Source organism: Branchiostoma lanceolatum, chromosome 4 (assembly GCF_035083965.1).
Source record: "Branchiostoma lanceolatum isolate klBraLanc5 chromosome 4, klBraLanc5.hap2, whole genome shotgun sequence".
Taxonomy (NCBI): Eukaryota; Metazoa; Chordata; class Leptocardii; order Amphioxiformes; family Branchiostomatidae; genus Branchiostoma; species Branchiostoma lanceolatum.
Genome location: NC_089725.1, coordinates 27,577,032 through 27,592,200, shown reverse-complemented (window position 1 = coordinate 27,592,200; position 15,169 = coordinate 27,577,032). Strand labels below are relative to the sequence as shown.

At 43.7% G+C, this 15,169-nt stretch overlaps 2 protein-coding genes across 3 annotated transcripts; both read left to right on the top strand.

Annotated features, from left to right (window-relative positions):
- The first annotated feature begins 360 nt into the window (after positions 1-360).
- Positions 361-3,071, top strand: LOC136433802 (proto-oncogene tyrosine-protein kinase receptor Ret-like). Its single transcript, XM_066426324.1, has one exon. The coding sequence runs from the start codon at positions 483-485 to the stop codon at positions 2,181-2,183; it is 1,701 nt and encodes a 566-aa protein (XP_066282421.1). The 5' UTR covers positions 361-482; the 3' UTR covers positions 2,184-3,071.
- Positions 3,072-5,665: 2,594 nt separating this feature from the next.
- On the top strand, positions 5,666-14,985 carry LOC136433804 (excitatory amino acid transporter 1-like). 2 transcript variants are annotated; one of them, XM_066426329.1, is made up of 12 exons: positions 5,666-5,828; positions 6,680-6,856; positions 7,282-7,465; positions 7,994-8,105; positions 9,841-9,883; positions 10,229-10,374; positions 10,741-10,893; positions 11,339-11,448; positions 11,952-12,075; positions 12,548-12,742; positions 13,135-13,269; positions 13,568-14,985. In XM_066426329.1, exons 2-12 carry the CDS (start codon positions 6,692-6,694, stop codon positions 13,746-13,748), a joined length of 1,548 nt encoding a protein of 515 aa, XP_066282426.1. In that variant the 5' UTR covers positions 5,666-5,828; positions 6,680-6,691; the 3' UTR covers positions 13,749-14,985. The 2 variants fall into 2 exon arrangements, with proteins under 2 accessions (XP_066282426.1, XP_066282427.1); XM_066426330.1 differs by having other exon boundaries at positions 5,674-5,774.
- The last annotated feature ends 184 nt before the right edge of the window (positions 14,986-15,169 follow it).

Genomic DNA, 15,169 nt, shown 5'->3' with positions numbered 1-15,169 from the left:
AATGCCACGACCGAGAGGGGAAGAATAAAGGGAAGATTACTTTGTTGGACTTGCACATTTCTAACGACTTTCCTCAGTGGGTATTAAGTGGTCAGTTCCGAACGGGCAGAAGTGACCGCTATGTCGTTGCTATAGAGTTGTATGAAATATGGTCCACATCACCATACCGGATACGATGTAGCGCAAACGTCACTCTCAGTGGGGGGATAAGTCCGTTTGAGTACACAACCCAGTACGACGTTACAGGATGTCCTGAGGGCAGGTACGGTCTGTACTGTGATACGAACTGTGTTTGCAAGAACGGCGCTCGTTGCCATGGCTTTAACGGTGCCTGTGAATGCCGTCCGGGCTGGAGAGGGAGGGCATGTGATATTCCTTGGCCTGAGGTCGTCATCCTAGAGACACCTAGCGATTTAGTTGTGAGGTACATCGGCACCAACCTGACTTTGACCTGTCTGGCTCCACACATCCATGTAGCAAATATGACGTGGGCTCATCAATCAGGAAATACACATAACGACGCAAAAGGAATAGAAGAAGAGGCGGTTCAGAACAATTCTATCAGCTTTACGCCGATCCTAGAATCAGCTAACGGCAGGTATACTTGTATGGTACAGGCTGAAGATGGTCAACATTTTAATGCGACTTTCATACTTAATGCTACTGAATGTCGACCCAACTACCATGGGGAAGCTTGCAGTCAAGTGTGTGACTGTCAGTACGGAGGGACGTGTGACAGGTGGGTGGGTTGTCTGTGCCCTCCTGGTCGTCATGGAGACAAGTGTGAGCATACATGTGCACCTGGCACATTCGGGTGGAACTGCAGCAGGATCTGTTACTGTCAGAACAACGCCACGTGTGACTTAGTAAATGGCAGCTGTATTTGCACAGAAGGGTATTGGGGTGAATTTTGTCAGAAGGTTCAAGTGTGTCCTCCTGGTCGTCATGGAGACAAGTGTGAGTACATCTGCTCATCCGGCACATTTGGGTTGAACTGCAGTATGAGCTGTTACTGTCAGAACAACGCCACGTGTGATCCAGTCAATGGCAGCTGTATTTGTAATGAAGGACAGTCGGGCGAGTTTTGTGAGAACGTCTCAATTCCTGATAAGAATCAAGTCGTTGTTGTAGTGCTGGCAGCCGTTATCCCGATCATTGCTATAATCGGTTGTATCGTGGCTGTCGGTATCCTGGTAAAACGGGGTCGCCGACGCGCGAGAACACCGGAACACCCAACGGAGGACTTAAATGAAATGACGTCCGTTTCGTCATGGGAAGTAGATAAAGAGGACATTCGTTTTGAACACATGATCGGTGAGGGAGAGTTCGGCCATGTCGTGCGGGGAAGACTGCGCGTGCCTCAAGGCTACGAGGTTTTGGTGGCCGCTAAGAGTATCCGGCCTGACCGCATGACAGCGTCGGCTGTGCGTGACTTTCGCCGCGAAATGGCCATCCTCACCAGGATCCACGAGGACAAAGATGGACACCCGAATGTGGTGAAGCTTTATGGCGTCGTGACTAAGTCTGAGCCTCAGTATATCCTGGTAGAGTACGCCAGCAACGAAGAACTGCGGCGGTACCTCTGGAGTTTGCGTGAACAGTACAAGGTCACGGGGAATAGCAAACTGTTAGAGCGCCTAGGTTTTTCTTGTGACGTGGCCAGTGGGTTATCTGAGCTGGCACGACTCAAGATCGTGCACCGGGACATCGCAGCTCGTAATGTCGTCATCAGCGACAGGAAGGTGGCCAAGATCGCGGATTTCGGACTCTCGCGTGACGTTTACGTGTCGTCGGCGTACGAACGCGCCAACCAGGGCGGGGAGGAGGAACTGTTGCCGCTGAAGTGGATGGCCGTGGAGTCGTTACGGGACGGGGTGTACACGTGTGAGAGTGACGTGTGGTCGTACGGCGTGCTGCTGTGGGAGATCGCCAGCTTTGGGGAGGAGCCGCGCTATGCTGGAGGTCCGATGCACCCCGACGTCTGCACAATGTTGGAGCTGGTGAGGAAAGGAGTCCGTCTGCAGCAGCCGGAGAACTGTCCGATGTCGGTGTACAAAATCATCAGGTCCTGCTGGATAGTCGACCCAAAGAAGCGTCCGACTCCTGACGAACTGTTCCGGAAGATAGACCAGATGAGGCCACAAAGACGCGCCGCGCACCTGGCCAATCACAACAGTCCATGACGGATTTTCAGACCAATAAAGGCTGCCTTCTCCCTTATGCTTCAGTCACAATTGGAAAAAGGGGCCCAGCCAGGTAGTTGACGGGCTGTTTTTTTTTTTGCACTTTTAGGCGTGACCCCTATAAATGTACGTGGCCTCGTGGGACACCCTGTGGCCACCGGGCTATTTTTTGGCGCGGCCGGGCCCCAGAGTGACTTTAACTCCGACTTAAAATCAACCCGGGACCCGGTAACAAATAGACACCGTGAGCTAATCGTGCGAACACCTTGAGGTATCCCCCCGTACCCGGTAGTCCACCGGGACAAATTTGTGGCTTTGGGGCCCGGCCGGGACAACACCCCCAGCGCAAATAGGCGTATTCTATAGTTTGTTGTACATAGTATTTTAAGTTACCTTAGACGTTGGGTCCTCCTGTGCCTAACAAGCACATTGGGCAGGGAGTTCAAAATTTCCATGTAGTTCAAACTACGACAGCAAGTTAACATAACTATATTTGTAATTCAAGAATCCAAGAGAAAACAACGTAGCCGTTGTTTCTTTTTATATATTAAGTGCATTTACCTTTAACCCAATGCTATCAACAATCATTCAACTGACAGAATATGTTTGAGATTTAGTGCCTCTATGGTGTCTTAGATTATTCTAATTAGTATTTTCGCTATATATATCATATATTTCGCTTGATGTCATTATCTATTTCTATCTATAAATCTATATATCTACGTATCTACATATCTACATATCTACATATCTATTTAATCATGCCAATATGGATGGCTGGATTGATTTATCCTCTATAACCTGCTTAGGCTGCACCAAGTAATTTTTATGGATGACGTCCTTTGGAGACCCTAAATCTAATGCGAGAGCGCGAAAAAAAAACAAGAAGTGCCGAAAAAAACAAGATGCCTAGATTTGAAATATAATAGTCGACGACACATGTTAGGACACAAATTGAATGAGAGAACACAGTGTAACAACTAACAATTATTTCATTTATCATGAAAACAGCAATAAGTTGAATAAATCAGTTGAAGTTGAACAGCAGTTGTTGTCCTATCCTGTTTCTTTCCATATCCCATTGATTTTGCAGGCCTGCAGAAACATGGTATATTAAAAAAGGCAAAATTAGTTGCTGATTAACTATTCGCAGGCATTACTACATTTCTACCTATGCTTTAGAAATCCTAATGAATAATAGCAATTATTCAAGAGCCAAATATGGACCAAAAATGATAGAAATTAAAAAAAGCGCATATTTCCCCAACAAGTATAAATAACCAGAAACGAATAAACGATCATTATCCATGCAGAATACATGAATGCATTCATCTTACACTCGTACTCCCCAGATTATAATTTTTTGGTACATGGTACTTAATCCAAAACAGACTTAAGAACGGAACTTTTCATACCTCAAAAACAGACTTGGGCCTAGGAGCTTCAGTTGTGGCAGCTGTCTTGTCGACCTCCATGCGGATGAAACACCGAACTGCTTGGTTGCCTGCCCCATCTGTAGGCCGGAGTAAACTTCAATGCCTCTCCCGATCTTCACGTCATTGCAGAAGAAATGCACTGTAGCTGATCTTGACAAAACTTGCTTAAAATTGTACGGCCGAAACTCACTCGCCGCTACAAGTCTCTCGTACAGTTGCGCGAATGTCATCTCTCCCTGACCGACATCGAGAGCATACATACCAATAATAACAACGTTGCCGCTCTTTTTCACTTTTATGCTCACATATTTAGCGACCGAACCCACATGACACATTTATATGCTTGATCTGACCAGTTTTGACTTTTACTATCGACTTTTTCCGTGACCATGTCTTGATACTCAAAACGGCGCGTATCACCGACCCGTAGAGCGCCCGGTCTATTACGCCCGGCCTAACGACAATCTATAGTATTATTTTAGATTAGGTAGGCCTAGGGTTGGAGTTATCTGGACATGGTACAGTAGTATATGCCAACAATCTAAAAAAAATCCTGTCAGCAGTTGAAAAATCTGCACTACTGACTGGATCATCCTGTCAGCAGTAGAAAAAATTGCACTGCTGTCAGGATCATCCTGTTAGCAGTGCAATTTTTTCTACTGCTGACAGTCCTGTCAGCAGTGCAATTTTTTCTGTTGCTGACAGGACGATCCTGTCAGCAGTGCAAAATTTTTTACTGCTGACAGGATGATCCTGCCAATAGCCTTAGGCTTTCGCGTGACGAGTCAATCTTACGCAATTTACGGCACTGTCGTAACTTTTTGGTCATAGTTACAGGAAGCGGAATTTCTTGTTTGTTTTTTTGGGAACAGACCAAAATCAATGCGCGCGCGGACGTCATCCATAAAAATTACTTGGTGCAGCCTTATCAGACCCATCCGGTATACAAACTGTGTCAGATGCTCTTGTCATGGTTAATTCATCATCTTTTCACGAAATTGACAGGTCCCATAATGACATGGCATTGATGTAATTTGTACTAACGTTACTGGTATAAACAGATTTTAAGTACATACAGATTTAAGTTAAGACACTATGGCATAGTATCCACGAAATGTGAACAGCTTATGTAAGGTGTGTTATTTAAAGTATATTTGCTGTATACCACTGATAGTATGAAATCCTTTAAACGAATAATTGGCTGTGTTGTTCAAATCTAGCAGATACAGACATGGATGGGGATGTGACCTGGTATTACTAGAAATTTCTATCTTATTCTGCTTAAAGGTTTTAATGTTGACACAAGTGTCGCGTACTGTACGTAGAATATTGAATACAGGAATAAACGACTTGTTTTCCTTGTCTTTTTGCCCACCTTGTTTTTTTTGCGCAAGATTCAGGCTCACGAGGATGACAGCAGTAAAAGTTACTTGCTGTGGCTTAATGGGTAAATAAATGGACTTGTTCTAAGTTCTTCAAATATGCAAATATAACAAAATGTCGTGCAAAAATTATGTCGTCAGAAGTATGTTTGATCATCGGTAACACCGGTTACGTAGTAATAATGATAAATATATGGGACGAAAAGATTGAATATGTAAGCGAATCCAGAATGTCTTTGCCAAACACCCACTTCTCTGCTAAGGCTCATTGTGGTCACTTGGAGTGTGCCACTGTAGCAGCCGTACCTTAGTGCACGCTGGATTCACGGCAGGGGTTTCTGTCCCGCGTGCGTGATTTTACACGGTTCGCATGTGTTTCCCGGGAGTTGAATCCAAACCTAGCGATCGCCCCAGGCAAAGACAAGACAAGACAAGACACGCCAATGTACAAATTCACTCGAAGAGCGGGAGATAGGAAAGTCCTCAGCTCGAAACTCATTCATAAGAAAAGCAAATTGGACCTGTTTGACTTCTCGAATGTCATGTCATTCATGTTGTATTAAGACAGTTTAGTGATAGTCACATGTAAGTAAAAGAGTTGTGCCATGAAGAACAACACGAAATAAGTCAGTACTCGCACTGTAGTGGTTTGGTCCTGCACTTATAAATATTAACAAGTTGAGTATCTCAGTCAGACCAGTCCTACCGCCTCTTCGGAACTAGACCCCTCTACGTCACTCACCATTGTTCCCGTCGACTATCTCTCGAATCAGGCAGGTATACGTGGTTTCAGTGGCGGGTGTGATATTTCAAGGAAACAACATAAGGTAGGACCTAAAGTTACTCCCTAAGAATAAGGCAGTACAGTATTGCACGAATAAAGGTGTGTCGTCTTTAGTTGTTTATCTATGAGTTGTCGGAATGTGTCAACAGTGAATTACAGCAGCCAGTGAAGGTATGCCTTTTGGTGTTTACAATAGAAGCGTTATAACGACAAGGTAGCCTATCATTTATCAGGCTTGTCAGGATCATGAGAGCTGACAGAATTCCGGAGGGCACAGATAGGACATAGAAGGTCTGCTTGCGAAGTTAATTTAACAGACACCTACAGAATCGCCCCGTTGGTCTAGTTTGTGGACACCTGCGTGTTATTACAACATGGCACAGAGAAGTGCTTCGGGGCAAATCCGGGGCGACCTTGCACTCACATACCAGAGCTCTCGGGCTACAGTTTGACTGTGTAACTGTGAATACAATTCAACATTGATCTGTACATGTTGTTCCCAAGCAGCTTGCAGTTAACATCTTTATTAGGCAACGAGCAAGAAGCTTGGCAAAGGTGTCCAAAGTATTGACAAGGTGTTCTATTCAGTCCTATTTAGTGACGGAATGCCCCTGTTGAAGGTCGCCGAATCTGAAAATTGTCCCAGAGTCAAGCGAATTTTTTCGTCTATCAAATTGAACAGGGCTCTTTGACCTGCGAACGTCGACCGATGCCTAAAAATCGCGCGATGATTGAGAGAAATCGCGCGTCAAGTGTTGCCGAAAATGCCTGCTGTGTGACAGGTGCATAATAGTAACATTTCAATAAGATAAGACTACAGCCCATTCTTGCGAGGAAATAGTCTGTTAAGGCCACATTTATCTTAAGATTGTGGGCATATGAACTCTCCTACAGTGAAGAAGAAGCATGACCAGACCTGACGAGATCGAGGATGTGGACTACGGTCCTTCCCGGGGACAGTGTTGCAAGCAGGCCCTGAAGGAGAACCTCCTCCTGCTGCTGACCATCCTGGGCGTGATCCTGGGGACCATGATGGGCTTCCTCATGCGGATGGCCAACCTGTCTGATGAGGTAAGGAAGGGTTTTAATGATTATCTTGTCATGAAAGTGAAAACGATCTCGAGGCAGTTTGACTCACTAAAGAGCTTTGTATCCACTGGTCCTGACAGAACAGACAAGCGATATGTACAGTGATGATACAGGTTTTTTGTACCAGGGAAATTCCTCCAGACCTTTCCGACAGTCACAACAGACTGTAGAACGTCCCATCCTAAGGACTGCGACCCTTCCCAGTATGTTGCATGCCGGGCAAAAACGGCTGGGGTGTCGATTTGAACTCCCTCCTATAGGTCCAGAGGTAGAGCCACCAACCACCGGACTATGCAAACTACTGCCCAAGGTCACGAATGTTTAAGAATGACAGAAAATCTATTTCTGCCTTTTCTCTCATTTCTACGAATCATCAATTGATGACTCCGTGTCTTGTGATGTTTCAGAACATCGACTATTTCTCCTTCCCGGGCGAGCTGTTCATCAGGATGCTGAAGAGCATGATCCTGCCGCTGATCCTCTGCAGCATCATCTCCGCCCTGTCCACCTTAGACGCCAAGACCTCGGGTAGACTGGGAGGACGTGCGATAGCGTACTACGCCGGCACCACTCTCATCGCTGTTATCATAGGTACTGGCTTTGCATACATCCATTGTCAGATGTACGTGCATGATAGCCTGTCATGGGTTTGTTTGTTTGAACCTTTGTTTATTCATGATAAGCTCAAATCGGCACGCAATCCGATTAATATTGGGGCTCCTACACTAGCTGTCCTGCATGATTTTTTTTCAGGGCAGCGAGTGTTGGAGCCCTATCAGCAATCGGATGACACCCAGGCTACTTGCGCGAAAGAAAATGCTAAAAAGATTGGTACAATTGCAAATTCTTCAAAGTAGTAGTAGACAAAACGATTGCATAACTTTTAGGATATCAATTCAACACCTAAATTCTTTTGTAAATGTCTCGTGATGTTTGCTATGAACCTATCTATGTGTTTTAAACCATTTTGACGCATACGTGCATCACGTCCGCCAAAACATTACATTACGTTGAAGCTGGATTCCCTGATAACCAGAAATAAACTGACAACTTCAACGGGATTCGTTGATATGCTCTTGAGAGATTGTAGTTGTCTTCAAACTTTTTTGTCATCACCAGGCATCATCCTGGTGGTGGCCATCCACCCCGGAAAGGGCGACCCGGACAAGATCGAGAGGGCGGGCAGTTCCCGCAGAGTCAGCGCCGCGGATTCCTTCTTGGATCTGATCAGGTAATAAATAAGTAAGGTTGACGATCAGCACTCTAAAGTTATTCTTAAAGATTGTTATGACAGGTGAGCCACATGAGATCTAAAAATCACTTGAAACAGTTCATGCATCACACAGCTACTCGACTAGGCAATCAGTGTACAGTTATTATCTTTTCAAACCTAAGAACAACAGCGGAAAGAGAATGTTCAGCTACAGATCCGTAATGTTATGGAATGCACTACCTAGCGAATTCAAGACTGTATCGGATGTTAGACACTTCCGAAGAAATTGGTTTATCAAATGTATGCGACGTAATGGTTTTAACTTGATGATGGATTGATAGTTTGATTTGTAAATAGGTAGCCATTGTAGTAATTTGCAGGTATGTTTTATTGCCAGATATGTCGACTGATGGTTCTGACCTCTGACCTTGACCAATCCTTTTCTTCAATTATACCTGTTTTTACCTGTATGTAAATATGTAATTATGTGTGTATGTATGTACTTTGTGATGTACATGTAGCGTTTATGAGCCCTGGAAGATTAGCCCCCTAGAGGGGCTAAAGGGTATCTCAATAAACTCAATAAACTCAATCTACAATTTATCCTAACGCAGCATACACCCGGCTGTTTAGGCCAACTATGCTCGCACATGATTTTCCCAAAGCATAATTCTATCATTTTCAAATTTTCCGAAAAAATATAGCTGTTCTGCAAACTTCATCTTGTGCTCCAGGTCCTGACGACCTTATTATAACACATGAAAATAAGGTTAATCATTAAGGAACCCACATCTTTATTGGGTAACTTTCGTTTTTAAGAACTGAATAAATTGCAAAGATTCGCAATTGCCAATATGATATTACCACTTATTGTTGTTGAGAGCTCGGAAACCACCATAACGTATTCTAGATAACAAATTAATCATACCAAAATGTGAGATATTGGTGTTTGGTGCGCGATAATTCACCCGCTGTGGTCACAGTCAACCATGCCTCGCACAAATGGCATTTCGCCAAAGATCCAGTCAGACTGTTGTTGCCTTTTCCGCACAACCCTTCAGAATGATAGCACGTGCGAGAAATGGGCGTTAATCAGTAGGCAACATACCCTTTGTGTTGTTTTTGTTGCTTTTAAGCTAGAAATGTCACAACGATTCGTCAACATATCAAATTAGAAACCACCATATATTTGAAGTTTGATACAGTAGTCATACCGAACATCTGAAGTCAACAACAAAGACTCAAACCGCAAGCGTAAATCAATTATTATGGGGTGGTTGGTGCGATAATTGGCCTGCTATTGTCCCACCTAAACATGTCCGCAAATGGCATTTCGCCAAGGCTGCAGTCCATGTAATGTTACCTTTTCCACTCAACCATGCAGAATGACTGGCATTCATTGTTTACCGTCAGCATTCGAATTCCTTACAGGATACGTTAGTCTTGCTCTTTTGACCCAGCGACTTCTTTGTTTTCGTATTACTTGTTTGTGAGTCGCCTGTCCTTGACCTAGGTTGATCTAAAACACAAAATCTAAAGTCTGGTCACAATACATCTTATATAATTAACGCCACAATGTTAGTGTGCTATTTTGCTAATGAGTGGATTTTTCTTTGTTCTACGGTACGATTCTAACTCGTTGTATAGCGTCCTGACATCAATTCATTCTATTGGCTGCCACCATTGGACACCTTGCCATTTTTTTCCATATAAACCATTGGTATACATGTTCCTTTTTCTGTATTTTTCACAGGAACATGTTTCCCGAAAACATTGCGCAGGCGTGCTTCCAGTCGGTGAGTCTTCTGTACCGTGACTGTAGTCAAAAAGGCTAGGATATTCCATTTGGGAGGGGTGGTCAGAAATATTCACAGAAGAAAAGAATGGACCTACAAGAGTAAACTCAGTGAATGGGAAGAATGAGTTTGAGAAAATGGGGCTAAAAGGTGTCAAAAGGTTTTCCTAATTGCCAACCCTCCTCTCTTTCAAATAGAATTGATTGAATAGCTATAGCTCTGAGAAAACATACATCGACCTTAAACGTATGACAAATCTATTCTTCAAAAGTATACACATTTTGAAACCTTTTGCATGCAGCGATTAACCGTAAACGCGTGGTGTTTGCCCTGTCCGTTTTGCAGTACAACACGCGGATCGTGGAGCAAACTAAGCCCAACCCAGCCTACAGCCCTCCCAACATGACCGCCACGGCCTCCGCCATGACCACCATGATGACCAATGTCACTGCCATTCCGGAGGAGATCAAGGTGTATGTGAAGCAAGGAGGGTAAGCAACAAAACAAAACAAAACAAAGTAAATAGATTTAAAGACCGTCTTTGCGAGACCTCTGGGACATACTACGGTGCACCAAATAAACTAACCCAGGTCAGTTGGAGTCCATACAGCTTTGTTTCAAGCAATTGAGATCATTCTGAATGTCGATACTATTGCTTAAAGAAGATAGTTGATGATTAAACTCATGGGCTAACTCTATCAGTACATATACATTGTCGGCTTATTTTTCACACAGTGCAGTACGTACGATCCAAAAAAGCTAAAAATTGTAGATTCAAGACCTTACTGCTATGTGGTTTAACCACCAACTGAGAGCCTACAACAACCCTGACCATTTAAAGCGATATTTTTTCATAGCTATTTGAACCGCCTGAACGTTCTGGGCATCATCACCTTCTCCATCTTCTTCGGGGTGGTGTTGGGCCGTATGGGCGAGAAGGGCAAGCCTCTGGTCCAGGTCTTCACCATCTTCAACGACTGCATCATGACGCTGGTCTACCTCATCATGTGGTAAGTTGTGGCTGCAAAATTCTAACACGTCATGTCGCTTACATTTTGGCTTCTACAACTGCATCTGAAAAATCTGCAAAGTCATTTCCTTAATTTGTTTCAAATACTCCAAAATGAGATTTCAAATCAAGACTCTGGAAACACAGTTCTCAAGAGTCGGTTCTCTGGTAGTTTGGATAACTTTTGTTCCAATAAACACCTGTCCGCTTCTTGTAAATACTTCTATTGGTATTACACGTTGGACGTTTCAGCAACCTATACTACCACCATCATCTCAGCGAGTAATCTTTCCAAGGACATAGCAGGTCATTGTAGCCTTTGTAGCAGTCTCTACACATCAGGCCTTACAAGAATGACCCAGACCCGTAAAGCCTGCTGGGAAGGCTAGGATCACCGGAGGTAGAGTGCGGATAATTTTATTCTTGTGGTACCTTTCCGTCTTCAGGTACTCTCCCATCGGCATCATGTTCCTCATCGCTGGTAAAATCATGAAGATGATCGACCCTCTGAAGCTGGTGGGGCAGCTCGGCATGTACATGGTCACTGTCATCGTCGGTAAGTTAATCTTCAAGCAGATGTAACGTTATATAGAGTACGGCTCAGTCTCGGTGTTTTACGCATAAGATATAGCCTACGCAGGCTTGACAACCATGTGTGTCTCTTTCGTATTCTTTGGGTCACTTTAATTACGAACAGTGATCTAATTTTTGTTTATTGTTCATTGTTGATTGAATATTCGCATATATATACAGATAGTAAATCATATTACAGCAGCATTGATGAAAACATGGAGGAAAGACCAGAAACCTATAGGGTTTTTCTTCGGCCTCCCAAAAAAAATTCGAATACTAGTATGACAATGCTAGCGTTAATGTTGTAGACACATAGTATACATACATGCATAAGCAAACAGAAAAAAACGAAAGCATGAAAGAAACAAGTCCACGTTTTCGGTAATAATGATAGTGATACTGATAGCAGTATTTCTTTTAGCTTCAAAGTGTCTCAAATGTTAGCACTTTAGTTACACATGTATCTAACTCTCCTTGTAAACACAGGACTAGCCATTCACGGCTTCATCATCCTCCCCGGGCTCTACCTGATCTTCACCAGGAAGAACCCGTTCAAGTACATCGCTGGGATCGGCCAGGCCCTGGTCACGGCGTTTGGCACCGCCTCTAGGTGAGAAGAACACACTACTTCATAGTCTCTTAGTCTTAGAAACTCATCTATGCATTTCTATATTCTTTAGCTATAGAATGGCTTGCTCAGCGACGATGCACTGCTTTCTGCCATGTGCTGGGGATTACATTGAGGGCCAGCTGGTTATGCTTCAACCTGGGCTATCATGCTATACACAATTGAGACTATGGTAGATGAATGGAGGATACAACTCGGGTCTTACAACCTGCTTTTCAGATGTCACTTGGATTAAAATGACGACACCATCAACAACTGAATATGACACAACGAAGACAATTGGAATTCATGTAACAATTATATCTATACTTTGTATGAATTGTGCAAATGTCCTGATACTACAAATGTATTATAGGAGTATTCTTCAAGTATTCTTCTCTGGTGCTATAGTAGGCTGTTCCGTATACACTTGGAGATTGTATTATTGACCGTCTTGCTTCCAATCCAATCCTAGTTCCGCTACCCTGCCGGTGACAATCCGGTGCCTGGAGGACAAGAACGGCGTGGACCCCCGCGTGGCCCGCCTGGTGCTGCCGGTGGGAGCCACCATCAACATGGACGGCACCGCTCTGTACGAGGCCGTCGCCTCCATCTTCATCGCCCAGGTCAACGGCATCACGCTCAACTTCGGGCAGATCGTCGCCATCAGGTGAGCAGGGTCTCCGCTTGTTCTATTCTCCCGAAAGGCAACATCGAATGCGTATTCTATTCTATTCTCTCTTATTCTATTCTATTCTATTCTATCCTATCCTATTATATTCTATTATTTTCTATTCTATTCTATCCTTTTCTATCCTATTCTATTCTATTCTATTCTATTCTATCCTTTTCTATTCTATTCTATCCTATTCCATTCTATCCTGTTCCATTCTATTCTGTGATTTATCTATATTCTATTCTAAGCTATTCTATTCATGATTTAGTGAGAGGGTCAAACGATAGATCATTACCTTGGTGATCTGCCCCCTCCACATATATGCCTCTTTAGAGAGAATTGAAGATTATAAGTTAACCTGACGACAGTGACTGATCCACACACAGCGTCACCGCTACCGCCGCCAGCGTGGGGGCTGCTGGGATACCGTCAGCTGGGCTCATCACCATGGTGATCGTGCTGACGGCTGTGGGGCTGCCTATAGAGGACATCACTCTGCTCTTCGCCATTGACTGGCTACTGTGAGTATTTCTGTATGATATGTTGAAAAATTACCCAAGGGAATAAATCTTGACGTCATGATCATCCGACTTAACCCATCTTTGGGATCTTAAAAAATCAACACATTTATCAAGATATAAAAGAATAACTGAAAGGCAAGGGATGTAAGACTAAGTACCTCTCTGGTTCATGCCAACGGCGCGTTGTATCATGCTGAAGCTATAATAGATATTAAAAGGGTTGCAAGACAGTTAACCGACTTTTTCTGATAAAAAAGTACACAGCATGCAGTAAGCATCAATAATATGCTTTTTCCAGGGACCGCTTCCGAACCGCCACGAATGTTCTGGGAGATTCCATCGGCGCGGGGATCATCGACCACAACGTGCGGGGCACGCTGCCGCCCGTGGATAAGAAGTACGAAGAGGCCATGGCGGGGCGTCCTCCTGCTTACGACGATGGCGGCGGCCGGCCGGAGATGGAGGTCACCCCGCTGTAGGTTGTGACGTACTCTTCGAGCAGATCTCTGGGTGGACGATTGTAATTGTTTTTTGACAGTCCTTCCTCCCAAGTGAGGGTTTTGGCATTACCCTACGCAGAGCCTCACCCTCGGCCTGAACAATACATTTTGACAGGCTCTGCTTAACCAGCTGTCTGAGGTTTCCACTTTTCCGGGCGTGGCCTCTAACCAACTGTCAGCTAATCAGAGAATCGGATGTACCTAAAGAAAACATGTCGGTAATTATCTGATTGGCTGACTGCTGGTTAGAGGCTACAAGTGGAAACCTCAGTCCGTTTTTTGCAGAGCCTCTCCAGGGTATATAGTATAGGAGAATTGGGTTGTGGTTGTCAGAGAATACATTACGATTAACCCAAACATCTGCTCGGAGATAAGCTGTGACGTACGTTTGTGGGAATAGTCTTTTTTCAAGGAGAGGGGAGGAGGGGATAGAAATACGGTTTTATAAGAGAAGGGAGATATTGACTGTTGATGGTCACTTTGTGTCGACATGTCTTGTATAGAGAGGATGTGGGTTGACAGTACAAAGGGCTGTTAGGTGACTCATCCTCTTTCAAAACCACCTTCCTCCTGCGAACATGTGACAGACGAGAAGGTCAGTTGATTCAAAAACGTTCTATATTGTCATTTCTTTACTTAAATTTAGGATAACAGTACGTACGTGTTATTAGATAATAACCAGATGTTTAAACACATACTCGAACTTTCAAACATTCTCACAAACACAACACACACACACAAACACACTTACACAGACACACATACTTACACATGTGTTTTCGATAAAAATAACGCTATGCATCAATTTGAATTAGCCTACTGATATATATTCAGGTTTATTTCTGATTTCATTTTTATCGGCAATGCCTTTTACATCTTTGGTAACGTTACAGGTTTTTACGTGGTATTTACATAATTGCCAGTGGTATTTCATCTTCCCGTACCATTACTTTAATCATAAGCCACAGAGGACAATGGTGTAGCAGAAGATATCCGGAGCAAGGAGTACATTTATTTTGATATCGATATGCTCATTACTTTCTCAGTGACTGCGTATCTTTCAGTTTCATAATTTCGTATCACGCTGCTTCCTAATACAACTGATTAAGTAGCTAGAAACTTTCTTGATGTTCATAGTTAACCTGCACAACGCGATCTATAATTGTCTTTTGGTGTTCTATTGGCTTAAAATAAACTCATCTTGTATGTAAACAAGTTTTGCGTGTTGGTTTTTCCTCAAACCTCTGTACTTTATAAGTATGGGGTGGGTTAGAAGTTATCTTGTATGGTTAGAGAATCACAACGAATGCCCGAATCTTCTAACAAGACGCGCTATCGGGATCAACCCAGAGCCACACCATACAGAATAGTCTTCAGCACCAAGGACAGCCTCAGTTTCT

Bases quoted from the DNA above. Each gene is read 5' to 3' on its own strand.
- LOC136433804 (XM_066426329.1), top strand. From the start codon at position 6,692: ATGACCAGACCTGACGAGATCGAGGATGTGGACTACGGTCCTTCCCGG. The intron at 6,857-7,281 runs GTAAGGAAGGGT...GTGATGTTTCAG, and splicing joins TGGCCAACCTGTCTGATGAG to AACATCGACTATTTCTCCTT. The intron at 13,270-13,567 runs GTGAGTATTTCT...TGCTTTTTCCAG, and splicing joins TTCGCCATTGACTGGCTACT to GGACCGCTTCCGAACCGCCA.
- LOC136433802 (XM_066426324.1), top strand. From the start codon at position 483: ATGACGTGGGCTCATCAATCAGGAAATACACATAACGACGCAAAAGGA.